At 37.0% G+C, this 15,862-nt stretch overlaps 1 protein-coding gene and 1 long non-coding RNA gene across 6 annotated transcripts in view; one reads left to right on the top strand and one right to left on the bottom strand.

The window, feature by feature from the left end:
* LOC110835884 (uncharacterized) overlaps nucleotides 1-15,862 on the bottom strand; it is a 95,798-nt gene that overhangs the window by 62,164 nt on the left and 17,772 nt on the right. For all 5 annotated transcript variants that reach the window (XR_015534740.1, XR_015534743.1, XR_015534741.1 and 2 more), the window contains one exon: nucleotides 376-956. This is a non-coding gene — a long non-coding RNA (uncharacterized LOC110835884). The remainder of the gene's footprint in view (nucleotides 1-375; nucleotides 957-15,862) is intronic.
* The window catches only part of fw (CUB and Sushi multiple domains furrowed), a 73,857-nt gene that overhangs the window by 57,312 nt on the left and 683 nt on the right, over nucleotides 1-15,862 (top strand). Inside the window, exons 9-19 of the mRNA XM_022076580.2 lie at nucleotides 392-568; nucleotides 779-958; nucleotides 2,064-2,182; nucleotides 2,720-2,954; nucleotides 5,738-5,911; nucleotides 7,027-7,206; nucleotides 8,130-8,366; nucleotides 9,435-9,614; nucleotides 11,246-11,419; nucleotides 13,569-13,748; nucleotides 15,089-15,197. Of these exons, the coding sequence (XP_021932272.1) occupies nucleotides 392-568; nucleotides 779-958; nucleotides 2,064-2,182; nucleotides 2,720-2,954; nucleotides 5,738-5,911; nucleotides 7,027-7,206; nucleotides 8,130-8,366; nucleotides 9,435-9,614; nucleotides 11,246-11,419; nucleotides 13,569-13,748; nucleotides 15,089-15,197 (1,945 nt within the window). The remainder of the gene's footprint in view (nucleotides 1-391; nucleotides 569-778; nucleotides 959-2,063; nucleotides 2,183-2,719; nucleotides 2,955-5,737; nucleotides 5,912-7,026; nucleotides 7,207-8,129; nucleotides 8,367-9,434; nucleotides 9,615-11,245; nucleotides 11,420-13,568; nucleotides 13,749-15,088; nucleotides 15,198-15,862) is intronic.

Genomic DNA, 15,862 nt, shown 5'->3' on the forward strand with positions numbered 1-15,862 from the left:
ATTCTTATATCACCATGCTGTCTGCATGTCTATGTGTGTCCCTCTTTTAAGCCAGTTGATAGATTTTCATGAAATATGGCATGAACAGTAATCATGAACCACGTACTGACAATTTTTAATTTCCTACAATCAGTAATAATAACATGGCAGGTGCGCGAAGTAGGCCAGGAACAGTTATTTTTAAATTCATCGTTCACAAATCATTCGACCCTTTGCAGTGTAAACAATGTTGAGTAATCGAAGATCTTCTATGATAAAGTTGTATCTGGCACTTAGCTAACCATGCCACGTGTACATATGGGGGGAGTGGAGGTATAGTTCCATGCATTCGGCATTACAAGCAGTCGAAGAACCCCTACATAGCCTAAAACTGACCTGTTTGTGTTCGCAGCCCCAACTTCATGCGGCAGTCCCGACAAGCTAGTCAACACCACCATCTCGGGTTCCAACTTCAGTGTTGGCGCCACAATCAGCTACCGGTGCCCCGAGGGTCACATGTTGGTCGGTGGGGAAAACCGCACCTGTACAGAGAAAGGCTTCTGGTCTGGTCACGCGCCCACTTGCAAATGTAAGGAAATTAATTACTGTGCCGTCGTCAGTATGACAGAACTAGCACAAGAAGGTCAGTTTTTACTGTCACTGACTTTTACTGCATTGGCACTAAAAGAGTCAAGATCCAGTAGACAGTACCAGCGTCGATCAGATAGATCCTTCGCATCAAGTTACCGATTTGTATTTTCACACGCTACACTAAAACTGATTAGCAATATATTTTCAGATGTTGACTGTGGGCCCCTACCTGGTCTGGAACATGGATATGTAAACCTGAAGGACAAGAGAACCACACACGGTGCTTCAGCAGAGTTCACATGCCACGAGAACTACACCCTCATCGGGAGGGAGAGACGGACATGCCAAGATGATGGGCAGTGGAGTGACAACCAGCCGCAGTGCCTCTGTAAGCAATATTATTACTTACAGCATTGCAATATTTAACTGGAACCAATAATTTATGCATTAACAAAGCTCAGATAGATTATTCAACAGTACTGGCAAAGTGCAAAATATATTACAAATTAATAACACGTAATATCCACAAAGTCCACTTAACTTATGATTGTTACCACAGAAACAATGTACTGTGTAAAAAAATGTGCGTCTTATATCAAATCCAAATTGTGGGTAAGTATGTTCCTTATAGCTTAAGAATGAATATAAAAATTTAGGCCAGACTTGGCATGCTTATGCCTAAAACCAGGAAGAGATTTAAGAAAGATCAAAATGCTAAAAATGTTCAAGTCCCGGTGAGGGCAATTCATGTAGCCTGGAAGATACGGACAATGGAAGAACGGTGCCAAGACCAGAGTCATTTGTTTCAATGAGGAGATTACAGAAACAAAGGTCACAACTCCAAAATACTCTCCAGTGTTATGGTTTCAAGCATGATAAAAAAACAGCACCAAGACGAAGGCTGCACATTTGGCAAAGAGATTACAGGAACAATGATCAGAACCCAGGATATCTGTCCTGGGCTCAGTCCCAGTGAAGAAGGTAGAATTGTTGAAATTTCCCATAGTAACACTGCAGACATTCTGCTAGTACTTGAATGAAATATAATTTACACTTTTGCCTAAATAATCTTCTGATTTCTGTGATATTAATTGAAATGTAATGAAAGGTATATTTGCCCCTACATGTAAATTGGTACACAGATAATACTGTCCAATTTGGGCATAGAGTCAGTTTGATAGGTACATTTTAATTAGTATTTACAATTCCAGTTCTGAAACATATATATTTATATTTATTATAACACATAATAAAGTGAGTGAATTCAGAGTATGTTATCACATCAAATTTTTGGATAGCAGTACCAGCAATACTAACAATTTTACTATGATCATCCATAACCTCTTCACCTGAATATTGTTTGCTACAACAATGTTTCCCTTGTCTTCGCCTGTTTGTCTCACTGTGTGTTATGGAACTGTTGAATGGACATTATTTTATGTACTGGCACTTCACATAAAACAATACAAAATCAGAATGAATGTGCATTTCAGTTGATTGGTGTCCTGAACCACCAATGGTGCAAGGCGGTAGTGTACAAACTTCTGGACACCGTGCAGGATCTACTGCCACCTATTCCTGTCAAAATGGCTATATAATGTCTGGACAGCCGGTGAGAGATTTTATTATTGCAACCAAGTGACTTGGTGACTTATTAAATAGGATTATGTAATGGTCAAAACCTCCTAGTCAATGTAAAGTTCTGTCATTCTTAGCACAGAGGAAAACAAGATTGGAAAGGTGTAATCTTTGGAGTACAGTGAAATACCAAAGGTTGTCTTCACACCACATAAGTCATTGTTGCACTGATATGACCTGAGGTTACATTTGTGTCTTAGATCGTCCTTGCACTGTGATCCTAGGTCATTGTTGCACAACAGTTGGAATCCTTAGATCCGAACAATGAGTTCAAACAAAGGTAATTTTGTTGTAAATATGCAAGAGACAGACAAACATGGAGGGGCCCATAAGGTTCCCATCATCAATGATGGAGGCATAAACTTCTCTAAAATGTCAGCCAACATCTACCAGATTACACAGTACAAAAAACCAGAAGATAGCCATCTTGATACATGTTGCCATGAGAACCTCAAATCTCACCAAACCATCTCATATTTCATTTCAATAGGCACTCTAATATGTTTTGTAGGTGCTGTCATGTGGACTAGGAGGAGAGTGGTCAGGCAAGGCACCAACATGTAAATACATAGACTGTGGGGCTCCTCCCAACATTGACAATGGTCGCTATGAACTCCTGAACAGAACCACAACATATGGTAGCTTGATTGAGTACTCCTGTCAGGAGGACTACTGGTTGGATGGCACCGAGAAGCAGATGTGTACTCGGGAGGGCAAGTGGTCTGCTGACACTCCAGCATGCGTCTGTAAGTTTTTCTGGTTTCATCTTCATTTTATACTCAACTTCTGCAGTACTTCATAACACAATTTTCAACAAACAGCATAGAGATTAGAATTTTGCACTTCCATCTTTTAATGCTCCTGTTATGTATCCATACTGCTCCAGGTTTGCTTGCAGATTTATTTCAAGGACATCCCTCACAATTCTCTGCCATGGCAAGCATAAATGAGAAGTTCTGGGAAGAATTTACAAAGCATTCTTTCCTTTAAATTCTTCAACATGTGTGGGGATCCTATCTATAACAATTCCATTACATGATCTGTGTCTGTGCGTAATTTAAACTAGAACAGATTTTTAATAAAACATTTATCAGATGCAACTTCAAAATCTGATACAGGCGCTATGTTTATAATTGTAAACATATAAATTATGTTTTACACACAATTTACGATTCATTCAATTTCATGAAATATCTATCATACAAAATTTCACATGCCTAGCTTAAGTTCTTCATTCGCTGCATCAATATACCAAAAGATATTTTTTTATTTAAAACCACTGCCATATTAGTTTTTCACATTCTACAAAAAGCAGCATTTAAAGAAGTTTAATATTTTTTAATCTCTAATGCCACATGAAATTTCAGAATCTACAATAAGCGGCACTAGTGACAGTTCCACCTCAGTTTATCAAATGGCTGCCATGTTGGTGTCACTGACAATAGTAAATTGAAATTACAAGACCAAGATGATATTTATATTTTAATTCAATTCTTCAAAGATGATTTGAGAAGAAGAGACATAGATATGATACCATAAGCCCTATAAAGCAAGGAAAGTGTTCTAAAAATCATTACAACACAATTCAGTTGTTTGGATGAAACTGAAAAACATAATCATCACATTCACTCACTACATTATATTATGACTGCAAACAAAGAAAAATTTTCAGTCACATGGTAGTTTCCCACATCTGCAATCTGTATTCTACTTTCTCAATTTGAATTTTTTTTAAAATATATTTATACATTATTATTCTTCTCCTTCTCCTCCTCCTCCTTCTTCTTCTTATTCTTCTTCTTCTTCTTCTATGGCTCTCTGGTCCGTATTCGGTCCATGGCCTCCTCAATTCTCCTCTTCCATTCGGTCCTCTGTTAGGTCCATCTGTCCCAGGTTGAGGTTTCAAAACATCTTCCTTTTTACGGTGCAAGGTTGTTAGCCTTGCAACCAACCCCCAACCTGGAGGACCAGGGTACCTGTCTTAGTCTGACCTCTCCCCCTCGACCAATCTGGCTAGGGAGGCCCTACCAGTAGCCATGATACTGCCAGCATAGCTCTTGGGATCACTGAGGTACTCAAGCCCCACCACCAATATTTATACATTGCCCTCTATAAATTATAAGCTTCTTCTTGCTGCCAGTCATCAAGATGGGTTGACAATCCCTGTTCTACAGATTTCTACACTTATTTCCAAACTGTGTCCTAAAGACTCTTCACAACATGATATCCTGGGTAATAAAACATTAGCTACTAAACTACATACACATGCAATCACTTCAAATAACTTATGACATGTTCATTAAAATGCATTTACAGTGAAACCTCTATCCATCGTTCCCGGAACTATCGTTTTCCCTGATGCATCGTCCGTTTTGTTCGGTCCCGAATACATCCCATATAAAATAATGTTACATTTTCCCGCTTCTATCGTTCCTCGAACTATCGTTTTATCGCATCGATCGTTCAAAAATCATAGTCCCGGCCCACAATTTTCCCGCAATGATCGTTTCTGAGAATTTAAAATGCTGGGTTTTGAGATAAATTAATACCGAAAGACGCAAAATGTTTTTGGAATACACAGTAGCGGTAACCTGTTATGTCGCCCAACCAGCACATTCTTTTGGAATGAGGGTCAGCGGTGCAGGGGTGATAGTTGGAGTGAATGGCGGTGCTCATTGTCAGAAATTTTACGATTTTAATTAGGGTGCACTCATATTTCGTTCCAGCGATGCCAGATGGCATGTGCAGTGTGAATTTCTTCACAAATGCTTTTATTATAAGTACAAAGGAAAGGCTGGCGGCACTTTTCATTCTTCTGGTTCATCTCGTTTCCAGCGGTTCAGGGTCTTCTACAGCTACGTTTCGTTGAGTTCGGCAGTAATAGTATTTCCATTCTTCCTGTTATTGTCCGCAAAGGGGGTTGGAGTGGTGAGGAAGAGGGAGACGACGAATGCGAGCCCGAAGCTTTGCCGAGTTTTGCCGAAGCACACGCTGCATTGGCGAAAGTGAAGTCGTTCTTTTATGCGCTTAATATTAGTGAACGTGACGAAGAAAACATTTTGAACGTGGAAAGTGCTCTGCATGGTCTAAAACGTAAAGTTTCAACAAACCAGTTGTCCACTAAAGACTTTTTTGGTAAAAAGAAGTAACTTTGAAAGAGAAACATTGTTTTTTTTAAAAAATTTAATGCTTTCCCGCATCTATCGTTTTCCCGCATTCATCGTTTTTATTTCCCACCCCCGCCGAAAACGATGAATCGAGGTTTCACTGTACTACACTCATATATTTAAACTTAAATATGAAATCAATCACACAAAATAACTTTAAATGTAGAACACTTCTGAAACTGACACCTTTCCTGCCAGTTTATGGCTCCATGGGCAAGTCTCATCATTCTGCTACAGTGACATCACAGACTGTGCAGATGACATGTACTTACAATTTTTTCTCAAAGCCCACAACTGTATTAGTTTATTTTTTAAATGAAGAAATTTGATTTCTTTTAATAAAATGTTTCTTTTGTCCACAGTGATCACCTGTGTCGAACCAGAGCTGCCAACTGGCAGTTATGTTGTAGGATATGACTTCAATGTGCATTCATCAATTGAATATAATTGTGAGGTGGGTCACATTTTGAGGGGAGAGGCCACGCATGAGTGCACCATGCAGGGCGAGTGGTCTGGGGAGACACCCACTTGCGAGTGTAAGTCTCTGACATATCAGATATGATAAGACAGTGGTCTCTAACTTATAGAAAAATAAGGATGGTAGAATTCTGGTATATTGGTAGTACCACTACAACTTGACACGTGGACAAAGTGCTTAATCTTCAATGACTGTGTCACTACTTACATGTGATCCCACAGCAGCATACTGTTAAAACATTAAAGTCTAGCTGGCAGCTACTTAGATTCAGGGGTTAATCCACTGTACTCATATGATGAAGGTTAACCACAACACTAAAATATACAGAAAAGTTATACCAAAAACATGGTCCTTGAAGTAACATTAACACCATGTATTTTTCAGAAGACATTGGAAATGCAACAGTTTGAAATAGAATACACAAGATAAAGTACAATTTAATTTAAACAAATACAGAAAATAAAAAAATATGGTGTAGAAACATTGGGTTTGCTCCAGTACATTCAGAGATACACTGACTTCATATCTAATGTAGTATTCGGTCTGAATCATGGATAGTATGTCCAAACACGAGTGATATTTACATTATTCACCTCAAAGGAATAAACTGTTATTCTTTGGGTAAGCTGCACAGAACCTCTCTTATTGGCTCATCTCCTTAAAGAGGCTAAATCTGAAATGTCAGATGCCATGACACTTGTAATAGTTTATTAATTTTGTCTCTTTTGGCACATCGTGTTCAAATGCATTGGTGTCAGAATACTAGTCCAGGTGCTGTTGAATATTCAGGTAGGAGAATTTTAACCCATGAATACTAATATTAGCTGTTCAGACATGCACAGGAAATGCTCTCAAAGTGTTTTTTTGTAAATATTTTGAGATAATGATGCTGGAAATCAGTGTGGGTCACATTTCACGGATATGACGATGACAACAATGACAATGACCTCATCAACAGAATAGAATTGACAATAATAAGAAGGCAATATCTGTCTATATTTAGTAATCTACATTAATACATTTTCATTTGTAAGTTACATGTTCATTTTCTATGATTTATTTGAAATCAGAGGGTAACATAATATTCAAATTGGTAGGCCTGACATAATTATCAGAGCCCTCTAAACGCCACAAGAATTTTTTTCTTTACAGAATAGTTCCTTCATTTTTCAGATGTTGACTGCGGTAAGGTAACTCAACTGCTGTATGGCTCCGTTACATACGTAAATGGCACCACATATCTTGGTAGTAAACTATCATACAGCTGTGTTAAGAGCTATAAACTTGTGGGTGCTACATCCAGGCAGTGTCTAGAGAATGGCCAGTGGAGTGAAGAGTCACCTCGGTGTGAGGGTAAGTTCTGTGATTTAACCATTAACAGTCCACAATTTGTTTAAGACACAGCAATTCAATTCCTACTTGGCCCACTGTGAACTTCAAGACAAAACATGCATGCATCGTGGCTTTATTATTGTCATATTTGGTTCAAAACCAAGAAAATACTGTCACTACACTCTGAAAGGATGGCCACACACCCTTCATAAGGGACCCTTGCTTCTCCTTTAAAAATATTTTTTCATAGCCTTCCTTGACAACTAACAGCTGAAATTTGTATGTAAAAAAGGCTTCCTGGTGTTGTACTCTGTAACTTTCAGCTACAACACTGAGTACAGACTATAAATTTTGGTCACTTAATTGAAACGAAGCCACTACACACTGATACATGTCCTTTTACATTTATGTACAGATTTTTATTTATTTCCGGGTTTATTATAACGAACATAACATATATAAATACACTACATTGCAAATAGTTGGAGTGGTTTCAAATCAAGGATTGGTGTCAGTCTGAAGATTGCCACATATAGCTAAAACATGTTGCTTTAATCCTTACATTAACTGTACAGAATAAATGCACCATAATAATTTACACAAGATCAAAGATGGCTGTCTTCTGTGTTGTTGTGCCATTATCAGGGCGATGAGATCACCCTGATGATGGAGGCAGCTAGGACCTCTGAAACGTTAGTAAACTTCCACCAGGCTACACGGTGGAACAACCCAGAAGACAGCCATCTTCAGACTCACCACCGTGAAAAACTCAAATCCTACTTTAAGATTATTGTGTGATGGTACAATTTTTACTCAGTTCAAAAATCACAACAGGATGCCTATCTACAAGCCCAATTCCAAGACCATCTTGATGAGCAACGTTGTCTTCAGAATTATTCTGCTTCCCCATGCCTAAAAATCATATTCAGAACTTTCTATTGCAGAGATTCGATGTCCTGAGCCTGTCTTGGCAGAGCATAGCATATTGTCTGTGACAGGCAATGACCGGGTATATGGGCGCACTCTGATCCGAACAGCAGATTCTGGCACATCGCTCACTACTTACAAGATTGGATCACTGGTGAAGTATCGCTGTGAAAGAGGTTACAAGGTGATTGGTGAGCCACTCAGTACCTGTGAGGATACAGGCCAATGGAGTGGAGATGTGCCTCAGTGTGTCTGTACGTAGTCTCAATTAGAGTGAAGGGAAGATACCTAGACTTAGATGAGAGGGCAGTATTAGAAAAAAAAGGGGTATGAACTGGATTCAGCTGGCTCAGGATATGGTTCAGTAATGGTCTCTTGTGAATAAGCTAATAAATCCTTGAGTTTCATAAAATATGGTAAATTTCTTGACCAGCTGAGTAACTGCCAGCTTATCAAGAAGGAACATATTCCATGGGGAATGGAAAATGGACAAAAGAAATTATGGTTTGCTGACAGCATATTCACTGGAAATGAAAGTCAATGCAGCATGATCCTAACCACTTTTATCTAACTAGAAATGTGAAACCATATCGAGTTTACCTCCATACCACCTATACACCTTAACAGCATGACACTTTTTTACTTTGTTACAAGATTAAATTTACTTGTAGAGAAAACAAATGAATGAATTTGAATAATCACATACCTAATTTGCATTACAAATACCATGGATCAAATCCTGTGACATGTTTTCATAACTGATGATGTCCGTCTTCTGGGATGTTGCACCATGAAGTCTATTATATGATGAGTAACATTTCAGAAGAGCTTACTGCCTTCATCATCGGGATGATGGTTTTCCCCTCCTCTAGACAAACGCCCAGATAACGATAATCCCTACTTCCATAATTGTCGCTATTATCTTGCAGCAAGAATGCAAAGAACAAGAAAACACTAAATGAGTTAGAATAGCTCACTAGTATATTGACCATGGACTAGACACCTGAGGTAAAATTTGCACCAGGAACAATGAAATTCCTCTTTACTATCACACCCAGGCTAGGTGTGGGACCCACACAGCCCCTACCCAATGGGTTAAAATAACCAAAACATGAGGCTGGCCACCTCCATCCAGTGACACAGTTAAGAATGTGTGCACAGTTATACCTCTACTCCCCACACATCTTCATGGTGTGATAATTAAGCACAAGGTTAACTTTTACTTTATACAAGACAACACACAGCATATGTTGTTGCTTTATTATGATGTAATTTACTCCAGAGCTTACTTTTTAACTTCTGAAAATCTTTGTTTTACATAGTTGTGGACTGCAAAGAACCTGAGATGTTACAGCATGGCAAGTACACACTTGCATCCAATGCAACATACTATGGAGCAGCTGTTCTTTACGAATGTGAATCAAACTATGAACTGGATGGACATGGACGACGGCTCTGCCTTGAAAATGGTACCTGGTCATCTGAAACACCACAGTGCAAGGGTATGTCCAAGATGCATTTATTAAATCAATTTGATCTCTGACAGAACTGAATTATTTATCTGGAATATGGAAAGTTTGTGTAGGTTTTAACTACTAGTTTACTGTTTTACAATTTTAACACCCTGAAAAATCAAATTCAAGTATTTTTCAATATTTTATGCACAGAATTCATTTTATATTCTTCTTGGCCATGAATAAAATTTGAATGTATACAGGTATAAACTATACTTCAAAAATAGTTTATAGATATGGATGGATTTGTAAAATGTTTAATGTGATTTTGTATTTAATATACAAGTAATCCACATAATGTGAAAACATCTTGGGAAGAAGAAGAAATTGTCTGTATAAATATTTGATCTTGCAGCCCATTCCTTCCACAGCATCAGTGTCAGTTCTGAGATTAAGTACAGTAATTTCCAGTCTAATTCAAATTATAAGCATCAATAAAATAGTAGTTAATATGTCTTAAGCCCAATTGCCTGATATGGTCTCATGCAAACTTTTGTATGATTCCCTGAACTTCATCTTCCATTTGGTTGGTAACAGAGAATTAGGGATGGTATTCCTGACTGAAGAATTCAAAGAACATGTTTCCCAGTTACCTCTGTAATTTTCTATGACTTCAATGACATTCTTCATTATGTCTAAATTTATTTTAAGTCCAAATAAATTAGCCTGCTACTGTCCTCATGAATTTCATTTCTTCTGCTTCTGCTTCTACTTTCATCTCTCTCACATTTAATCTAATATTCACTGTCATAAGTCAATATGAATCATGCTAAGTCTTACAAAGGCTTATAAGAGTATGTTTTTAACTGAAACTGGGTTTGAACACTTGCATTCATGTATTACCACTCCAAAAGTATATATATATATATATATATATATATATATATATACACACACACACACACACACACACACACACATACATTGTCCATTAGTTGACATTTTATATATATATATATATATATATATATATATATATATATATATATATATACGAACATTTCAGGAGTTGGTTCCACTGCCATTTTCATACTGAAGTTGGTTGACATCCTGAAGTATTTTTTTTTATTTTTAATATGTAACTGCTTCACTAGTTTAATCCTGTCTATACAACAGCCTAAGATTATTCCTTAATTTTGAAAGTCTTAGTTTTTTTCTCCCCTATATTTTGAAAGACTGCCACGGTGGTCTAGCGGTTAGAACGCTGGCCTTGTAATCCTGGGGTCTCGGGTTCGATTCCCGGCGGTACCCAAATTTATAACTTGTGTTGGGCAAGGCCGTGGTCTAGGCAACACGGAGTTTTCCTCCGGGGGCTTCCTCGGTTTCTCCGTGGCATCCCAACAATTACTCCATTCACACACAGAAGAAGGCAATGGCAAACCACTTCTGGATCATCTGCCAAGAACGTATATGAACAGGTCCCAGTCCGAGAAAAGGATGGAAGGATCCTGTTCATATGGACCTGTCGCCAGACAGAACACTAAATAAATAATAAATATTTTGAAAAATCAGGGTGTAATTTCCACACACACACAAAACACAGTTTTAGTTGTATTTGGAAGAGTTTCCACGTCAGGTAATTTTGTAGGATCTTTTCCATAGGACAATTTATTTTTCAGAGATACTATGCGGACATCCTGAAAAGAATGATGATATGACAGTGCAAGTAATGACCCGCAGCATTGGAGGAATTGCCCACTATTCATGTCCTCGAGGACAGTACATGCTGGGCAACTCAACAAGAACCTGCCTGAAGAAGGGCACCTGGAGTGGATTAATGCCTGTATGCAAATGTGAGTATAAATTCTTACAAGTCATAATCTGTATAGAATGCCTAACACATCAGAATGTAGTAAGTACAGTATACTAGATCATGGTATAAAGAGATTTTAAATTCCTGGTCTGATAGTGCAAATTTAAATATTGTGGCACAAAATTAAAAATATAAATTCTTTATACACATTACAAAAGCATTAATGCATATGATTTTGCCAGAATAAACCAGAAAATAACCATCCTTCCAGCACAGGTTGGTAATTTCACAATACAGAAATGCTACTTTTCTTTGCCTAGTGTGCAGTCACAATTATATTCAGAGGAAATACTAGTTTAAATATGTAGAATCAAACACAGTGCATGTTTTGACTTGGAACACAAAAATGTATCATTTCCAAACATATTTCAATTTGCCTTGATTAACTAAGAAGAAATTCTGGATCAACATAGCTGCTCCTCATTTTCTGGGAATATGAGCATCTGAAACATAGTTTGAGAAGGCTGACTACTAAAGTTGGTTTTTATAATGGTGCAGAGTCCTCATGATGCTGTTAGTCACTCAACTAGTAAAGAAACACCCTGCCTTTTATGGAAACCCATAGGTTCTTTATTGTGTTCTCAAGAGCTTATCACTAGACCACATCCTGGACCATGGAAGTGCAGTCCATATTGAGATCCATCTTAATGTTATCATCCATGTTCATTTGTGGTTTACAAGTGGTCTCTTTCCTTCAAGTTATCTGATTAAAATTTTGCATGCATGCTATAATTCCAGCCAATCTCAACTTCCTTGATTTCTTCCACCCTCCTGCTACTTTCTTTATCATAAATCTAAATATTCTCCTCAAAATGTTATTTATCAGGTACCCTCAGTCTATATTCTTCTTTAGATACAGGAATTATTTTACCTATAACTTTTTATCCATTCTTGACCACAAGTTTTCATGGCTGGAGTTCAAAATATTAACTTCCACTTTCAGATATGAGCCATGTTTGCCCCACTACACATCCAACTTGAAAATGGCAACTGCAGTGTTTGTTAAAACATTAACACCAAACATTCAATGTGATTCACGCCTGAAAGTTGAAGTTATACATTTTTTATCTAGTCCTCACCTTTTTATATATCCATAAATCCATGTATCCTTGAAGTGAAAGTTGGTGTGTTAAATTATAGAACCATTTTTATCACCATTACATAAAATGTGACTAAAAATGAATAATTCAGTCAAAATATTTACATGTTAGTTAGAGAAGAAAAAGATCCATAATTTAGTTGTTCATTGCAAAAATTATTGCCTTATTTAACTGATATATCCATAATCCATTCAGAGATTATTATTTAGGCGATTATTTGCCAAATACTTTATACATGTTTCCAGTATTTTTCATTTCAACGTCTGATTTTAACATCAGGTTTTAAAACTTTCAGAGTATTTACAATATAAATTTAATTCATTTATCTTTTGTGGTAATTTCACTAGTTTCTTCAACTTCTTGAACTGTAACATGACTAGGTATGTCTAATCAGAAAAGATGAAGAAGTGGTTATCTCAGTTATATAGTGCCTGGATGGATTGATAGAGAAACCACAAAACAATGCACTGTCAACTCCCACTGACAATTCTATTATGTAATTTAACAGCAGCATAAAAGTGTTTGGGAAGAGAAGTTTAGGAAAACCACTGAAAAGATGGCACAAAACTATAACAGGCCACATGTTCTAATATCAGCCAGGGTGGTGATGGTTACATTTCCTTTGTAAAAATTCAGTTTATGAGTGTCAAAAGTGATATAGTGATTTTTAGTCATGTTGAATTTTTTCAAGTAGCAATAATTGCACCTCAGATAAACCTCAGTGGTCACAAACGCATTCTATTAAAACGTCTGGAAATGGAGAAATAGAAGGAAAAATGATTATGCTATATATAACTCAGCATAAATAAGAATTTAGCCTATAAGAAAATCATAAATTGTACTAGTGTAGTTGATTTAAAAACTATTTGAAAAGACTCGCACAAAATTAGATGTAAATAAAAGAATAAAATCAGTAAGATAGACCTAAACTTCTTTCTTCCCACTTCTAACCTATTCACAACTTGTTATTGCTCTGTCACAACCATAAAATAGATTAACGTAAGCCTAAAAACATACTTAATTCCACAGATGTGGACTGCAAACACCCTGGAAGCATAGAAAATGGCCGTGTGATTGTGATGAATCAGACTACAACATATAACAGTGCTGTGGAGTATCACTGTGTGCCCAACTATGAGCGTATTGGACCATATTTGAGAAAATGTATGGAGGATGGCACGTGGTCTGGTGAGGAGCCACGGTGTGAAAGTAAGCATCTCCTGTAGAATTATTTATTCATCTGGGATATGAACAATTTTTTCCTGCACTCAGTGCTGTGGTACATTTATCTGCTGAGTTAAACCATTGGAGTCTGCTGGCCTGCTTCTTGACCTGGAGAATGCATTTAACTGGCAAAGTCAGAGCACGTAGCATAAGGAATGACAACTTCTGGTCATGGACATAATGGACATAATGGTTGCATATGAGTAGAGCTCAGTGTTAAATTGCAATAAATTAATATATCAGCAAGAATAGATTTTCCTCGGAATATGCCATTAGGAAAGTCAAAAAACACGGCTGTTTGGAATTGAATGGGACACATCAGCTGTTGGTCTATGCTGAAGATATTAATCTGTTAGGCAATAACATAAATACTATAAAAGTGAATACAGAAACACTCTTAAGGACTAGTACGGATGTTGGTCTAGAAATAAATGCAGAAAAGACCAAGTATATAATAATGTCTCGGCATCAGAATGCAGGACAGAACCAGAATATAGGGATAGCTAATGAACCATTTGAAAATGTGACAAAATTCAAGTATTTAAGGATGACACTAACAAGTCATAAATTCATGATGAAATCAAGAACAGATTAAATTCAAGGAATGCTTGCTATTATTCAGTCAAAGACATTTTGTCCTCCCATCTTACATATATATAAAACTAAAGGTTAAAATATACAGAAGTTTAACTTTGCCAGTTGTGCTGTATGGATGCAAAACTTAGTCTCTCACTTTGAGTGAGGAACATAGATTGTGGGTTTTTGAGAACAGAGAAAAAGATATTTGTACCTAAAAGGGAGGAAGATGGATCATGGAGAAAACTCCATAATGATGAGCTTCACAGCCTGTACTGTTCACCTAATATTGTTAGGGTGATTAAATCAAGGAGGATGAGGTGGGTGGGACATGGGACATGTATGGCGGTGGGGAGGGATGTTTACAGGGTATTGGTTGGGAGGCCTGACAGGTGGAGATGGTTTGGAAGACCTAGACATAGGTGGGAGGATAACATTAAGATGGGCTGTAGGCAGATAGGCATATGTCTTTCCTTCAGTAATCATAAATCATGTAATTACAATTACCAATAGTCATATGTAAGAAGCGGGTTAGAAAAATATAATTCTTTTATTTCCGGTATTACTACACTACAATAATTTCTTTGCATTTTTAAAAAAAATCCACTAATATTTCAACTCTAACACTACAACCATATTGTATGTAAAATTCCCAGATTATTGTCTTTCTTCTTTTATCAGAGGAAGAACACAAAACTAAAGCAATACTTGGTATGGAAATGTGTAAAGTTACATTTCTTATTTTTCAGTGACCACAGGAGAGGCAAACGAACCGCAGAATCTAGGCATGTCGATTGGTATTGGAGCTGGAGTGATTTTGTTCCTCCTCATTATTGTGGGACTAATCTATTTAAGGCTGTAAGTATCTCATGTCCTAACATGACTGTAAAAATAATTACATGTATGAACAATTAGCAATTTACACATTTTTTTTTACAGTTCAGACAAATTTCAGCTACAGAAGAGCCATCTTCAGTGCTACAGAATTATAACTTCCACTGATCATGTGTCACTGCCTACACATAATCTAGCTGGCCCTGCCTGGCTCCATGCATCACATTAGCAGACTGCTAAAACTTCAAATCCCATAGTCAAAGTACAACAAGCAGCCTTCTAGTTTAGGGGTTGCAATTCTCTACACTCTACAATATATGTTTACTTACATTGTCTCGTGCAACTACAGTGAAATAGTACACAAGACAATATGCCAAATATCACTGTAAAACTTTATGAATCTACAATCATTTCCATAAAAAGACAGGACTAAATTATACACATGCTGAAGACATTAGGTTAAGAAAGGAACTCTAAAATGAGCAAACCACCTTGAGCATAGACCATAGAATTAACAGTAATAAAAATAGTGATTTATAAGTAAAAACAGACCAACAATTTTTTTAACATATAACAGGTACAAAAGTTATGTCTGGACACATCACAGAAATGAAATGTTCCTTCATAAATTCAAGTGAAGATCTGTCCACCATGGTATTACTAAACATATCTCAAAGTTATCAAATCAT

This window comes from Zootermopsis nevadensis, unplaced genomic scaffold (genome assembly GCF_977971745.1).
Source record: "Zootermopsis nevadensis isolate Lab colony 2312 unplaced genomic scaffold, Znev_1.0 Znev_ptg000011l, whole genome shotgun sequence".
In the NCBI taxonomy this organism is placed as follows: domain Eukaryota; kingdom Metazoa; phylum Arthropoda; class Insecta; order Blattodea; family Termopsidae; genus Zootermopsis; species Zootermopsis nevadensis.